General features: G+C 41.1%; 7 protein-coding genes across 7 annotated transcripts; 3 read left to right on the plus strand and 4 right to left on the minus strand. All coding sequences in view use genetic code 12, as the record gives it.

The window, feature by feature from the left end:
* Nucleotides 1-854: 854 nt before the first annotated feature.
* PFK2 (6-phosphofructokinase subunit beta) lies at nucleotides 855-3,713 on the minus strand (the record flags this gene model as incomplete). The annotated part of the gene is made up of 1 exon (XM_051755435.1): nucleotides 855-3,713. The coding sequence occupies one exon, from the start codon at nucleotides 3,711-3,713 to the stop codon at nucleotides 855-857; it is 2,859 nt and encodes a 952-aa protein (XP_051610690.1).
* Nucleotides 3,714-4,704: 991 nt separating this feature from the next.
* Nucleotides 4,705-5,880, plus strand: TOM40 (Tom40p; the record flags this gene model as incomplete). Its single annotated transcript, XM_051755436.1, has 1 exon — nucleotides 4,705-5,880. The coding sequence occupies one exon, from the start codon at nucleotides 4,705-4,707 to the stop codon at nucleotides 5,878-5,880; it is 1,176 nt and encodes a 391-aa protein (XP_051610691.1).
* A 364-nt stretch (nucleotides 5,881-6,244) lies between these two features.
* KGF57_000918 (uncharacterized protein) lies at nucleotides 6,245-8,911 on the minus strand (the record flags this gene model as incomplete). The annotated part of the gene is made up of 1 exon (XM_051755437.1): nucleotides 6,245-8,911. The coding sequence occupies one exon, from the start codon at nucleotides 8,909-8,911 to the stop codon at nucleotides 6,245-6,247; it is 2,667 nt and encodes an 888-aa protein (XP_051610692.1).
* Nucleotides 8,912-9,495: 584 nt separating this feature from the next.
* Nucleotides 9,496-10,356, minus strand: KGF57_000919 (putative rhomboid protease; the record flags this gene model as incomplete). The annotated part of the gene is made up of 1 exon (XM_051755438.1): nucleotides 9,496-10,356. The coding sequence occupies one exon, from the start codon at nucleotides 10,354-10,356 to the stop codon at nucleotides 9,496-9,498; it is 861 nt and encodes a 286-aa protein (XP_051610693.1).
* A 380-nt stretch (nucleotides 10,357-10,736) lies between these two features.
* On the minus strand, nucleotides 10,737-11,438 carry MED9 (Med9p; the record flags this gene model as incomplete). Its single annotated transcript, XM_051755440.1, has 1 exon — nucleotides 10,737-11,438. One exon carries the CDS (start codon nucleotides 11,436-11,438, stop codon nucleotides 10,737-10,739), a length of 702 nt encoding a protein of 233 aa, XP_051610694.1.
* Nucleotides 11,439-12,291: 853 nt separating this feature from the next.
* Nucleotides 12,292-14,241, plus strand: KGF57_000921 (uncharacterized protein; the record flags this gene model as incomplete). Its single annotated transcript, XM_051755441.1, has 1 exon — nucleotides 12,292-14,241. One exon carries the CDS (start codon nucleotides 12,292-12,294, stop codon nucleotides 14,239-14,241), a length of 1,950 nt encoding a protein of 649 aa, XP_051610695.1.
* An 840-nt stretch (nucleotides 14,242-15,081) lies between these two features.
* On the plus strand, nucleotides 15,082-15,299 carry KGF57_000922 (uncharacterized protein; the record flags this gene model as incomplete). Its single annotated transcript, XM_051755442.1, has 1 exon — nucleotides 15,082-15,299. A coding segment is annotated over one exon (218 nt), but the record flags the coding sequence as incomplete, so codon positions are not given.
* Between the last annotated feature and the right edge of the window lie 104 nt (nucleotides 15,300-15,403).

Raw genomic sequence — 15,403 nt, forward strand, 5'->3', positions numbered from 1 at the left:
GTATCTGAGTGCTCCAGATTGTTTTGACGTATCTGTACTGTATAGTCTCATAATAGCCCTTGTCGGCTCTCACTTGCATGTGCAACTCCGAAGACCATCCTTTCACCAACCTTGGTGTAATGTAAAACTCCAACACTCCAACACTGCAACACTGCAACACACAAGTTTAGCTAGCGTACTTTAGGCAACAAAGCGAAGCAAAACAACCAAATTGAAGATTGTCGATTTGGGTGAGTAGTATTCAAGTGCAATTATCATTGATTTGATCGGTTGCAAAAACATCAGTGAGCTTCACCACTTCTAGTGGACTAATGACAAAACCATCGGTTACAATGATGCTTTGCGCTTTAGGTTTTGGAAAAGTTGAAACTAGGAAACTTGTAAAATCTGGCGCCTAGTTTTGAACATTGAGTTACATATGCATCCAAGAATCACTTCTCTTACTCAATAGGGTAGCTTAGAGCTTTCTGAAGCTTTCTCGTGGAATATTACAAGCTTGTAGAGTAGATATTAATGCTAAGAGAGCTAATAAGATATATACACACAATATAATAGACACATGCAAAAGAAGGTTGAATCCATGGTCCAAGCACAAATTGTTTTATGGACTTTGACTTTGAAAATGGAATTCATATTCCGTATGTCTCCTCTATATACCAACATCATGCCCGAGGAATAAAACACTTTGTTGATTAGTCTTTGCATCAAAATTGGCAACAAAACAAATACAAAAAAAAGTACTGGGACCCGCAACTCTTTGCAGCAATCATCCTTTTCTGTACTTTTGATCAAAATTAACCATCCATCCAACACAGCCTACATTGTATCATATCTACTACAAACTGCTCCACTCATCATTCTACTTTATGGTACCTAGCTCTACCAACCAAATCATCAGCAATCTGTCTAGTCTTTGTCCAAAACACTCTCTTTGGCATCCGTCTACCCAACTCAGTTTCAAAATTAAACAATCTCCGAATCGAAGTGAATCGCAAATGCGATCCCTTAACTCCCAAGACCGCAGCAGTGGCTTGCAACTTATCGTCATCTTGGGGGAAATCCAACTCGTACCTCGTCTTTTTCATACATTCAGTATGCTCCTCGATGAATTGCACCGCTCTAATGGCAAACCTATCAGCTCTGGTACGATCAATAGGCGATGGAATTCCACCTTGTTGAACATGTCCTGGGATGGCCGTCTTTGTGTCGAATTCGCCATAGCTTTCGGCGCTAATTATGTCTGCCAATACTTGTGGTGTTAGAGCTTTGGATGCATTGGAAGACTTGATGATTAATTTGCCTGCTTTGGTCATGTTTTTTTCAACGGCAAAGGATTCACGTAAGGAGTTGATATCCATTTCCAATTGTTCCAACTGTATACCTTCTTCAGGAACATACGATACTTGAGCCCCACTTACCAATGACGCAAAGGTAGCAATGTATCCAGAATTCCCTCCTTGAACTTCAATTACAAATGCTCTTCCCCTAGTTGCTGATGCCGACTGCTTGATAATATCACAATATTCCATAATGGCATTTAAACAAGTGTCTGACCCCAATGAGTATTCAGTGCCAGGAACATTATTGGAAATGGTTGCTGGAATCAAAGTCATGGGGATCCTGAACGCAGGGTACATTGATCTTGCTTGTTCCAATTCATTCAATGACACAAATGCTTCAAACCCACCAACAATAATCAATCCGTCAAATTGATACTTTTCAAAATAGTGGGCAATCATTCCAATATCAGTCTCACTTGGAAGGTGCCTATTGGTTCCAATTAATGAACCTCCAACACTATTCCAACCTTCAATATCCAACCACTCAATTGACTTTACAGACTCATGTCTCGACAAGCCTGAAAATCCATTGTGGATGGCATATGGAGTATGTCCCTTTGACATACAATAGGTGGCCATGGCATAAACTGCCGAGTTCATACCACCGGCAGGGGCACCAATATTAATGATGGCAATCTTCTTTCTCTTCTCCACAGGCAACGAGGGCCCCATGTGGTGAGCAGTATTCATTGCAATGAAATTATACAAGTGCTCTTTGAATTCCGAATCTCTAAACGACATAGCCCTTTCAAAATCCTTGTCTTCAATTGCTGCGGCTACAGATTTAGTGATTTTGACAGCCTCCACCAATGGTTTACGAACAATCTGGTTTTCATCAATAGCAATCAATGGCGATGGTGTTTGAGGATCCAATTCCAATACAGCTTTCACTGCTTCAACACCTTGCAATGTAGCCAAAATACGGTCAAATGCCACAGCGCCACCACCTCTTTGGACGTGTCCTAATGTGGTGATTCTTGTATCTAAACCCAATCTATCAACAAGAACATCCTTGACTTCTTTAGAGCTAATAGGTTTCAAATCGGACGTGATAGCTCCTTCAGCAACAATAACAATCGTTTTCCTTTTGCCCGCTTTTCTGTGCTGTGACACAATATGAGTCATTTGATCGGTCCAGTCACGACTGGATGCCGGCTTTTCGGGAATCAAGATATAGTCAGCACTAGTGGCTATACCGGCCATCAACGCCAACCAACCACAATGCCTACCCATAACTTCAACCACAAAGGCACGACTATGGGAATTGGCAGTTGCGTCGATATAATCCACTGCACGACAAATTCTTTCCAATGCAGAATAGCCACCAATCGTGGAGTCAGTAGTGGCCATGTCATTGTCAATAGATCCAACCAAACCACAAATGTACAAATGTTTATGTCTCTCGTATTCCTCTTCAGTGATATCGCCCTTCTCCTTCAACTCGGCAATCAACGAGGGCCATTCACTACGGAACAAATCAGCACCAGTTAAAGATCCGTCTCCACCACAAACAATCAAGGCATCAATACCAGCTTCAATCATGTGCTTACAAGCAGTTAATCTACCCCAACGTTCCTTAAACTCCATACATCTTGCAGTACCAATACTAGTTCCACCTTCACTCAAGTAACCTCTAACATCCTGCCACTTCATTTGTTTGATGTAACGAGGTCCGCCTCTAACTAAACCCTCATAACCTTCCATAATAGCAAACGCCTTGCATCCACGGTATATAGCAGCCCTAACCACAGCACGAACACACGCATTCATTCCCGGAGCATCACCACCAGAGGTCATCACACCAACATTTCTCCGACGTTTGAACTCGCCCAAGAATTCCAAATCATTCTTGGTTGAAGTGGCAGTTGAAGGAATGTTGGTTTGCATCGCAGTACTAGCAACAGCAGGTCTGGTTTTTTGAACAGGTGGCACAACAGTCAATGGGTCATTACAAGCAGTGAATCCAATTATGTAGCCCAACGGGTCAACAATATATACTTCGTTGGGGTACAATTCATTAGGGGTAATTTGTAAAACAAACTTGGAATCGGTCAACACTTCAATCAAGTCAACCAAATTGTCAACTTTGATAACTGAGGTATTATCCAAAGATCTCCAATCAACCACATTTAGTTTTGACTCAATTTTGGACCGTCTTGATTGAATCTCAGTCTCAGATAACCCCTTGTGCGAATCTAATTTGATTTCAATGATGCACTTGTTCCCATCATTGGTGAGGTATGTCGTGTCTTGTGACTTGGAATGTTCGGTAAGACCCAATGTGTTGGTGTAGAATGTGACTGCGTTGTCTAGTAATTGCTGTGACGCAGCCACTAAGTAAATTGTCGATGTTCCATTAACAATTGACGTCATGCTTTATCTACTGGGAAGGGAAAGGTCGATTGTTAACGAGTAACGTTTAGCGAAAGTATTCAATTGAATTTGGGATAGTCTGTGTAGTTATGGTTAACTTGTGAAGCTGTATCAATTGGAAAAAGTGCCTTCCCAATTTATAATATGATGATTGATCGGAGTTCAAAATGAATAATGATGGATGATGAAGATTGATTTTTCGGTTCATTGAATTGCGAAACTCCTTTACACAAAATTCACAGTGTATCATACTATACACATTACAGACTGTGACAGAAAGAGGGAAGCTCACATACGTCTATACCTCTACGTGTCTCTCTAATCCACAGTATATCAATCTCAACTTCTAGAATATCACCCCATTACTTTCTTCAAACCTCGTTGTTTTTTTTTTCTTTTTTTTCGACTCACTTGATTACATGAACAAGCCTTCCATTACATTGACACTGATCACCTGTATGAAACGTATTGACAAATCTGCGCTTGCTACCTAACATCATAGCAAGGGTAAACAAGACTTGCGATATATTAGTCTAACGGAAAGATTTCAAACTCGGCAAATTTGATGAAATGCAAAAAAACAACCTCTGCCTTTCGAACAGAGCCATACTCAGTTTAGCTGTTGTGTACACTTGACTCCAACCCAGCCTCAGGGTGTACATGAACTTAACCAGGTCACATCCTCAGCTTCCTATACTCAAACATGCAATCTGGCTTGGATGCTGCAAAGTGAAGGATAGAGCTACCAGGTTCCAACATCCGTTGTCGTGTAAGTTTGACCAATTCTCTCTCTTCACAAAACAAAGAAAAAAAAAAAATTTAAAAATTTTCAACGTATTGCGAGAAAGAGAGTGAGACAGAGAGACAGAGAGAGAGGAGATCACTGCTTTGCAAAGTTGTTAGCTCTTAGGAATACAAGACCAGATAGACACACACACACACACACACATACGCACACAGAGACAGAAATACATACCCATATTCCATAGTCATGTCAGCTCCACAACCACAGCACACTCCAGTGCCAATTAACGATATCTCCAAATTGGCCATTCCTACATTACCTAGCGTCACCCCACCACCACCAAAGCAAAACTCATTTTGGTCATCCAACCCAGTCTTTTCATACTTGAACGATGTCCACAACGCCATAAGCGAGCACCGTGCCAACTTGGGATTGACCAACCCAGGAACCATTGAAAACTTGAACAAGGAAGTGAGCAGAGATGTGTTTTTGAATCAATACTTTTTCACTGGGTTGAGAGCTGATTTGAACAAGGCCTTTTCCATGTCGCCAGCTTTCCAAACTTCTCACACGTTGAGTTTGGGATCGCAAGTATTGCCTCCTTATGCATTCAGTGCCTTGTTTGCCGCTGATGATTACTTCTTACAGGGAAACATTGATAATGATTTGAGTTTTAGTGGAAGAATCAATTATGGATGGGACAAGGCCAACATTTCTAAAATCACTTTGCAATTGGCTCAATCACAGCCAGCTATGGTTCAATTAGAACAAGATTATCAAGCTAATGACTTCTCCATCAATTTGAAAACATTGAATCCAAGTTTCTTGTACGATGGATTTTCCGGAGTTGCAGTTGCATCGTTGTTGCAAAGCATAACTCCAAAATTCGCTCTTGGCTTAGAAGCAATGTACTCTAAACAACCATTGGCTCCCCCAGACACTGCAGTTTCGTACGTTGCTCGTTACAATAACCCCGGAAAATGGGTTGCCTCGGCCCAATTCCAAGGTCAAGGTGCATTGGTTGCTTCATTCTGGAGAAAAGTCAGCGACAAGGTTGAAGCTGGTTTGGAAACTCAAATTGCCGCTTCCGTCAAACAAGTTGCTGATCCATTGATGGGTATTGGATTCGAGCCAGTTGTTGAGGGAACCACAACCATTGGTGCCAAATACGAATACAGAACCGCTGTTTTCAGAGGTCAGTTGGACTCCAAGGGGAAAGTTGCAGCATTTTTAGAAAAGAGAATCTTGCCTACTGTTAGTGTATTGTTTAGTGGTGAAATTGATCAATTCAAGAACACTTCAAGATTGGGTTTGGGTTTGCAATTTGAGGCTGCCGGTAATGAGCAATTGTTGTTGATGCAACAAGGATTGGTTGATGCTAATGGAAACCCAGTTCCTGGTGCTCCAGCTCCCGCTTTATAAGGGAGATGGCCCTAGGGATATAAGACGGAGAGATTTTGTTTTGAAGAGAGCCACATTCATAATTTGTTGGCGAGAAGCAGGTGATGTGGGTTTGAGCAAAGATGTTTGCAAAACCATGTTTTGCCTGTGATTGTTGTACCGTTTCATATAGAGGGACCAACAAAGCAGTTGGTCATCAGAAACAAAAATATCATACATCAAAAACTCCCCTTGCAGTTGTCCTTTTCATTACATTGAATCATTTCCACTTTTTTGTTTGTACATATATATATATATAAAATAAATACTCTCACCTTATTTTCATCTTTCATTCATCATTAATAACCATATCAGCGACTTAGACACGGCCCTGCGACTGTTTTTATCACCACCCAAATAATCGCGATGTGAAACTCGTACTCCTTGGCAACGGTTTCACTGGTGTGGTAATGGCGTTCGACCTCTGTGGTTCGTCCTTTGTACTCAACAATTGATATATTTCACTAGAATTTAACTTGACATGGACATTGCGTGTACCTCCAGCACCACCACCACGACTTTCCCCAGTCAGATCATACCCATTTCTTGCACTTCCACTAACGGAACCATTAACAGAATGGGTATTCGCATTGAGGCCAAAATAAGTGCTTTGTCTTTGTCTATTTATGTCCAGTTGTCGAGTGGCCGTATTTGGTAATCGAGACATTGATTTCGTAGTGGATCTTGAATCAAAATTAGTTGCGTCATAACGCCCGTTTCTCACCAGTTGCAGCAGCGACATGTGCTGATAAGGATAAAGATGGTGTTGTTGTTGTTGTTGTTGTTGCTGTTGTTGCTGCTGTACATGACTTTGACTATAGTACGAATCTCGACGCAGTTGCGAACCAATGACTGATCGGTAAATGTTTCCCAAGCTGTACGCATTGGAAGCTGAACTGCTTATACTGTAACTCGACCGCGATTTCGGTAATCTCGAGGATACATTAGTCGGACCTGTGCTGCGAATTCCAGTGGATTTTTGATAGACAGTTTGGTCTATATTTGGTTCCATCCATCCGCTTTCATTGGTGTACAAGTCACTGCGTGATGATTTCCTGCTTCTGGCGGAATGAAGACCACGATCATGCACACTGCTAGTGCCACCACCAGCATTGGCGTGCCCATGAACAAAATCACCACCTTTCTCGCCATTTCGAATTGCGTATTCATGCGTGCTTCCATTAAGGTGTCCTCCACCTCGATGATAAGGGAACCCACGTGCATCTTCATACACCTCATCTTCATTTATGACACCATTATCATCACCATCACCATCATCATCATCATCGTGATCAATATTTCCATGGAAATATTTCCCTCTTGAGTAAACAGGAACCGGATTGTGTTGCGAGGTGACGGATTGGAGTCGTGACATGGGTCGAGAGTAAACCGATGGGTTTCGTACAGATCTTGCAATATTTTGTTCAAATTCATCCAATAGTGAATCCATCGATCCTTCTGATTGTTCTTCAACTGTTTTAATAGGAGTTTGTGGATGTGCGAGGTCACTTTGGCGATGAGGAACAGTGTTGCTTCTATTGCTAATGTTTTGCAGATCTTTTTCATAGTTGGCAAAATTTGATTTATAGGGGTTGGCATGGAAAGAACGTCTTGCTTTGAGTTGTTGATGGTGTTGTGTAGTAGGTTTCCAGTCAAGGCATGCAACATTTGTAGATAAAGACTGCTGTGACGATGTCTTCAACACTGATTTGGCATGATCTGAAGGTGGGGCTTTCGGTGATAATTCGAAATCCTTCACTGGCGAATGGGGAGGAGAAATGGGAGCCGATGGTGGTGATTCCGGTATTTCGGTGTCAATAATAGTGTGAAAGCCTTCTCCATTTGGATTGGGGCTAGAATTCAACTCGTGTGGCTTGGCGTTCAAGTCATGAGCAGAGATAGCCCTGCCACGTCTATCGGAACCCGATTGCGCCTGCAGCAATTGCGCGTGGGCTTGTTTATAAGTTCTCAGATCAAAAGCATGTTTATCACTAACATGAATATAGTTCACATTCCTCTCCAATGTTCCTTGAAGAATAGCCAACACGTTACTTTCTTCAGTATCAACAGTAATTTTCCAATACCGTTCTGGATTCAACATTGGTATGAGGTATTGATTGAATCCAATTCTGAAAACTTTAACTTTGGGAAGTAAAGGGTATATAAACAGCTTACCACCACATGATAAACACGTGATGCCACCATTGAGTAGTTGAAAGATTTCAAGTTCTCCATGAGCCAACAATGACCCCGTTTTGTCATCTTTGTGGGGTAGTTCAACAATGTTCAGGTTTTTGTATTTGAATAGAGTCACCTTGTCGTCCATCATCAATGTCACTGATGGGGGATCTTCCGAGACAGAATTAGTAGCGGCAGCAGCAGCAGCAGCAGCAGTACCTGACAGGGAAAAGCCGGCATTTTCTGCGGACTTTAAATTGTCTCGGAGGTCGAGGTTGTTGCCCTTTTGTCCACTCTCCTTTCGTTTATTACGGATCAACATTTCTTTCCTCGGTGACTTGTAGCCTTGTGTTGAAGAGAGTTGAGAGCTTGAGTTGCTTTGAAACAGTAGTTGCGAGGGTAGTACTGGCGTTGATTTTGGAGATTCCGCTTCTTGTCGCGACAGCTGTACTCGCGTGGAATTAGGTTTATTTGATATGGTTTCGGTCTTGTGTGCCGTTATGTTTGCACCTACGCTCTCGTGCTCCTTGCTCGGCACAGATTTTCCATCATTTCCAGTACTAGCATCGGATGGCAAAGTTACTCTTGCAGCTGGTTTGATTGGGGATGATTGAGACTGCGGGGCTTCGTGTTTGGGGTGTAATTGAGTCTTGTTTTTGAATTTATTCTTCTTCTTTGTGCGTTTCTTTGTTCCTTGGTTGGCATTGCATTGCTGATTTGCCAGTAGCGGTTTCGCTTGTTGACTGTTTGCAGTTTTGTCTATGCTGCTACTTCCATTTGTGGTGGTACGATTAACTTCGTTGTGTGCTTCCCCATTTGGAAAATTAGATAGCATAATTGGTGGGGTATTCGTAGTACCAAAAGCGTGGAGAAGTTAGTGTCTGTGATTTGAAAACTGTTAATTGAATAATTTATAGACAGGGAATGAGGTGCATGTATATATCCGTGATAAGAAAAGGAGCGATAAGAACAGTTGTTGTAGTAGTAGTAGTAATAGTTATGAGTAAATGTTGATTATAGGGTTCAAGTCTGGCTGGAATGGTTTTATTTTTTTTTTTTTTTATTTTCCTTCTCTCTGGTTGTTGTTTGGGGTTGTTTATTGTTGTTGACTGTTTAGTATTTTTCTGTCTGTCTGTCTGTCTGTCGGTTATTCATAATCTCCACTTATTAGGGTTTATATATATATATATACATATATATATCTACTTCTTTTCAGTACAACAGTCCTACTTGCTTCTGTCTATAAACTTTCATCACATCAAATGTATCACACACCAGGCTTTGTTGTCTATCTTTTTCTCTTGATCAATAAAGAATAAAACAAGGTTCGATATTAATAGATTTTCCACTTTGCAGAAAACTTCTATACACAGCATCTGTATTGATATAAGCACTATAGTCCTCCATAGCCCAATCTCCCTAGCTCCCCAATACGTGTGTCTCCCGAATATATGACGAGCTACGTGTAGGCTGTGGTTGGGCGATGGAAGTCGTAGCAGATGAAGCTTCTGCATCCACTTGGCCAAACAATGGCTCATATTGCACACCCCTACCATTTACAGCATCTTCTTCTTTGTAATAAGAAACAATCTGCCCAATAAATGCAATACCAGGTGCAACAAATGACTCGATTTTCAAAATTACACTTGATGGAGGAAACAACTTGGCAATGTACCCTTTAGCTAAAAGAAATCCAGTTGAAATGCCAGCTAAATGGCCAGGTAAAGAGCTTGCAGGAAACACAATCAAACATGCAACGGCAGCAATAAACGGGGTAGCAAGTGTATAAATCTTGATCTCGCGTGATGCAATATTGAACGTCTCCAACACAGGCTTATACTGATGTTCCTTGTATGCCATGTACGCAAGAAATGAGAATGCAATCCCCGACAATCCAACTACACCAGTCTCAGGATACAAAAACAGTCCCACAATACAATACTGTAAAGCAGCAATAACGGTTAAAAGATTTAAAGTGATCCCCGTGTATACAGTACCATGACGTTTCTCATAAATGGACAATGGAGTGTAAATTGCGCATATATTCAAAAACCAATGCAAATATCCGACATGGATCATTGAGTAGAACGATAGCGCATTTAAATTGAACTCCAATGGTGATCTCGGATAAAGTATCAAACTGGAGAATTCAAATCCCAATGTATTCTTCAAGAAACATAGTATAAAGGTGAAAATGGGTAATCCAGCAGTTAATGCGGGTGTGTTTTTGAGGATTACCAATGTTTGTGGTGGGAAAGTGTTTGCAGGAGTCTGTTCCATTGGAGATTAAGTGTATATTTCACCAGCTGGTTGATTAAGGTTCGTGTGTTTTTCTTCTTCTTCTTCTTCTTCTCCCCTCTGTGAGTGAGCGAAAAAAAAAAACAAAATATTTCGCGCGATAATCAAGTCTACCAAACTGAAACACACAGCAGACGACACAAACACGTATCAACTCTATGTGATGCGTAACCTGATTCATAAGAACAGGTAGAAATTCATTTGCACCTCCATGTTGATGGCGCTGTTGTCAATGACAACGCAACGTTCAGGGAGCTTGCTACTAGGTGGGGGGCTGGGACATGTCATAAACCGAAACTTTATGTCTACATACTTGCGTGGGTATATTTAAAGGGGACACCGTAGAGTAACTGCAATCATATTCACATAAACTCATTTCGCACTTTATCTCCAAACGATTCCAACAAACTCTGCTTCTTGAGATTATTTTCCCTCAATCTATTAATTTCACTCATCATCAGTTCTGGAGTAACTTCAATATCATCAATCTCCAGAATATACAGCTTCAAATTATTAAGTTTTGATCGCATATTGCCTATATGTTTGTCAAAATCACGCGGGTGTATTTGACCATTGGTGAAGTTGAACAAGATATCATACAATTCGGGAAGTAGTTGAATTTGTTTGATTTTCGCAAGTGCATCGTCTGATTGGTCATTGGGGGTAGCTAGCGTAGTGTTGTTGTGGGGAGAACCGGTGTCGACAGGTTCTGGCTCAGTTGCAGTGCGCAGAGTATTAACCTGTTCACGTGGTGTATCAATATCCATCTTATCAATTTCTAGTAGTGAATGGTCTACTTGGTTGGTGCCATTCTGTGCATCGGAATGACTTTTGTCATCACGCGTCGTTATCTGCCCCTCTTGGTTCGTGCCAGTTGTCGAAGTAGCCACGTTTGCCAACTCTGGTTGTACCAGCAGCAGTCGAGGATCAGGCAAATGTTCAGTAGTCGATCCATGATCGGAATCACCTACTGAGTCCAATTGTCTAAAATGGGTTATATCATCTCGATTTTCAAGTGAATAGTCTGAATCTATAGTTCCTTCGAGCCCAATTGGAGTATCCATGTCTCTCTTTGTTCACAAACAGATGTTGTTCTTTTCCATTAAGTAAAAGAGCTCTTTATTTTTTATTTTTTATTTTTTCTTTCGGAGATAGTAAGGATAGTCGTGCGAGTCCTCGATTTGTGATTTTAAAGTTTTTAACTCCGTCGGTGTTTCGCTTGACATGCCCCATACACGGAGGGGGTAAAAGGAGAAGGAGGTATTGTATCAGAGTGATAAGAGGAATACCAAGACCGAACTAGTTGTGGTTCTAAACGTGTCTCTCTGTCTCCCTTTTGCTTAGTTGTTGAAATGAAGAAACTACGACCTAAACTAGCTCATAATCAGTGGGAACACTCCTTCACACTGCATCCAGTAGACTTTACATAATAATCACCTGTTTTCCAATATCTAACCCTACCGTCTTTCTGAACATTTGTCTATCAGTTATCAAGTTGGTTTAGTATAAACGACTGAGTTTACAAAATCACAGAGGTTTATACTGTTATTTCATATTATTATATGCAGTACTCGTGTCTTTCTGTCATATGCAAAGTCTCTCTCTCTCTCCCCCACCAAATTTCTCATTCTCACTTTTCCCCACCCTTACCCTAACGAAGGATAAAGAAGAAGAATAAAAAAAAGAGAAAAAGGCAAAACTTCCTTCTATATCCGTTTTTTTGCCCTTTCCAACCACCAACTCATATATATACATATATATATATATATTTCTCTATACAAGACCCCAGTTACACCATTCGTTAAAGGTGTATCCGTCTTTCCAGATATACACTAACTTCAACCGCTTATTCAACATACACACAATTTCAGCCTTCTCAAATTGAAGAAATTCACCAAGAAATATACCTCAAAGATAATGAGTAAATCAACAAAGCTGTCTTCGACAAGGGCAAATGGGTCATCTGCCCCCAATGGAAAAACAACCACTGCTAAAGCTGGTGGAACCGGCGCCGCTGCAACAGCTTCTGGTGCAAATGGAACCACCAAAACCAACTCCATTCCTGCTCCGCAATTGGACCATGTCGGATTAAGTTCTCCAGAATCATCAGCTTCGTCGCCCAAATCAGCTGGAGAAGTTCCTTCATTGGAGCATAGAATTTCCATCAAGAGATCCAACCAAGAGTCTAACTTGGCTGATTCTGCTTCTGGTAAATCAGCCGATACCACCCAAGCTTCAAGTACTCAGGCATCAACTGCTCAGACCTCAACTGCTCAAGCTTCCACTGATAGATTTGAATACAAGTACACTGATTTGTCCGAAATCCCAGCTGGAGTTAAAAAGGTCACAGATGGGTTCTTTACCGGTAAGACCCACTCACTTCAATTCCGTTTAAACCAATTGAGAAACCTTTATTTTGCAATCAAGGATCACCAACAAGAAATCTGCGATGCTTTGGAATTGGACTTTGCCAGAAACTCATCCGAGACCAAAAACTATGAAATCTCCACTGGTTTGAATGAATTGTTGCACACCATGACCCAATTGCACAAATGGGCCAAACCGGAACCTGTTTCAGATTTGCCAGTCAGTTTGTTGACAAACCCAGTTTACATTGAGAGAATTCCACTCGGTGTGGTTTTGGTCATTTCAGCATTCAACTATCCTTTGTTTGTCTCCATTTCACCCATTGTGGGAGCCCTCGCTGCTGGAAACGCTGTTGTTTTCAAACCTTCAGAATTAACACCCAGATTCTCCAAGTTGTTTGTTGAATTATTGACAAAGGCTTTGGACCCTGAAATCTTTTTCGCGGTCAATGGTGCAATTCCAGAGACTACCAGACTTTTGGAACAGAAATTCGACAAGATTATTTACACTGGTAATGGTATGGTTGGTAGAATCATTGCTAAAAAGGCTGCTGAGAATTTGACTCCCGTTGTTCTTGAATTGGGAGGTAAATCGCCAGCTATCATTTTGAACGATGTCAAGGATAAGGACTTGGCCACTGTTGCGCGTAGAATCACGTGGGGTCGTTTTGCCAATGCTGGACAAACTTGTATTGGTGTTGATTATGTCTTGATTCCGGAATCCAAACGTGCCAAGTTTGTTGCTGAAATTAAAAAGGTTATTGAGAATGAACTTTACCCAGGAGTCAACAAGAATGACAAGAACTTTACTCACATGATCCATGATCGTGCTTTCAACAGAATGGTAAAGATTATAAAGGAGACGAAGGGAACCGTTGTTACTGGAGGAGACTATGACCCAGAATCAAGATACGTTGCTCCAACTGTGATTGACAATGCCTCATGGACAGACTCATCAATGGAGGGAGAGATTTTTGGTCCTATCTTGCCAATCATTTCCTACACTAATCTCAACGATGCTTGTAGAGACATTGTGAGAAACCACGACACCCCATTGGCTTCTTACATCTTTACTGGAGGATACACATCAGCCGAAAAGAATCCACAAATTGCTGCTGTTAAGAAATCGGTGCGTTCAGGTGGCTTGATTGTAAATGATGTCTTGATGCACATCACTTTACACAGCGCCCCATTTGGAGGTGTTGGTGAATCCGGATACGGCTCTTACCATGGTAAATTCTCCTACAGAACATTCACCCATGAAAGAACGGTAATTGAACAACCATTGAATAATGATTGGATGTTGGAGGCAAGATACCCTCCATTTTCACCTGCCAAGGATAGGTTGTTGACTGCAGGTATGGCTTCTTATGGAGGTAGGGTCTGGTTTGGCGAAACTGGCAATGTTAGAGTGAATGGCCCATCGACTTTCTTCAAAACTTGGACCACAGCTGTTGGATTGGTGGAGTTAGTTGGTGAGCTTGTTAAATCTAAGATCTAAGTGGAGTCTTTTCTTTCTTAGTGTTTATTTTGTATATTTTGTTTAACGTGAGATTTACTGGTACTCCACAAGAGGAAGCAACGTAGAGGTCTTTTCTGTGATGTGAACTGCAAGAGATGACTATGGCGGCAAAGAAAGATTATTGGTGAAACACAAGTGTGTGTAAACCAGAGAACGATTGAACAAGATTTTCTTTTTTTTTTCACATCAAAGCCAAAGAGATTTACAGGAGATTGCATCGGATCGTTGGTGAATTTTTCACTTTACCTAGACAAACTTTATAGTTATTGAAGTTGTCCTGCCTCCACATGAGCACATTTATGATCAATTAACCTCCACTTAGTGTTCTTTAATTTGTGTTTTCAACACCCGCCTTATCTCGTAAAATGTGGCTTGTTTCGGTATATAATTACATGCATTTGCAATAGTGGATATTTGCAGCCACAGTTTGTTGGGTTAATTTTTTCATCTCAATTTGCATAAAAAGAAGAAAAGAAAAAAAAAAAAAAAAGAAACCTAAAAATAAATCTCAACCACAATTTAAAACTTTGTAACTTCAACACTTTGCAATACAAATTAGCAACGTTAATGAACAGGAGTACTGCTTAGTTACGTATCAAGGGAAAATTTCGGCTTGGCGCCAAGATTAATGAGCATCTTGGGCTAAAAATAGTTAGACTAAGACCCACAATTATTGCAAATTGTGTGGTTCGTGTATGTGCGTACTTCAACCGTTACTGATCTGACTATAAATAACAGATGGTGACCCTCTAAAATATGCTGCCCACTTGCAAATGGGGCATCCAAGGCGACAACAATCACAGAAGTTTGGAACTAGATATGACTCGTCGCACTTCCATTGATTCAGCGTCATCTTTAGGTGATAACAGAGCCGACTTCAAAGGCGAAAAGGATGTCATCACGGTTATCGAATCGGACTCGTCCATTGAATCCGACGCATTAGAGCGTAACCCATTCTTGGATCCTAAAGTTGAAGAGTACTATCGTGACTTGTACACAAGCTCTAGATACGAGAGCTACTCTGCATTCGACCCCACGTTTGAATGGACCAAGGAGGAAGAGAGGGTTGTTGTGAGAAAGTTGAATTGGAGAGTCGCATTCACTGCATGTCTCTTGTTTGTCAGTTTGCAAGTTGATAGAG

This window comes from Candida theae (genome assembly GCF_024610275.1).
Source record: "Candida theae strain CBS 12239 chromosome Unknown scaffold12, whole genome shotgun sequence".
In the NCBI taxonomy this organism is placed as follows: domain Eukaryota; kingdom Fungi; phylum Ascomycota; class Pichiomycetes; order Serinales; family Debaryomycetaceae; genus Lodderomyces; species Lodderomyces theae.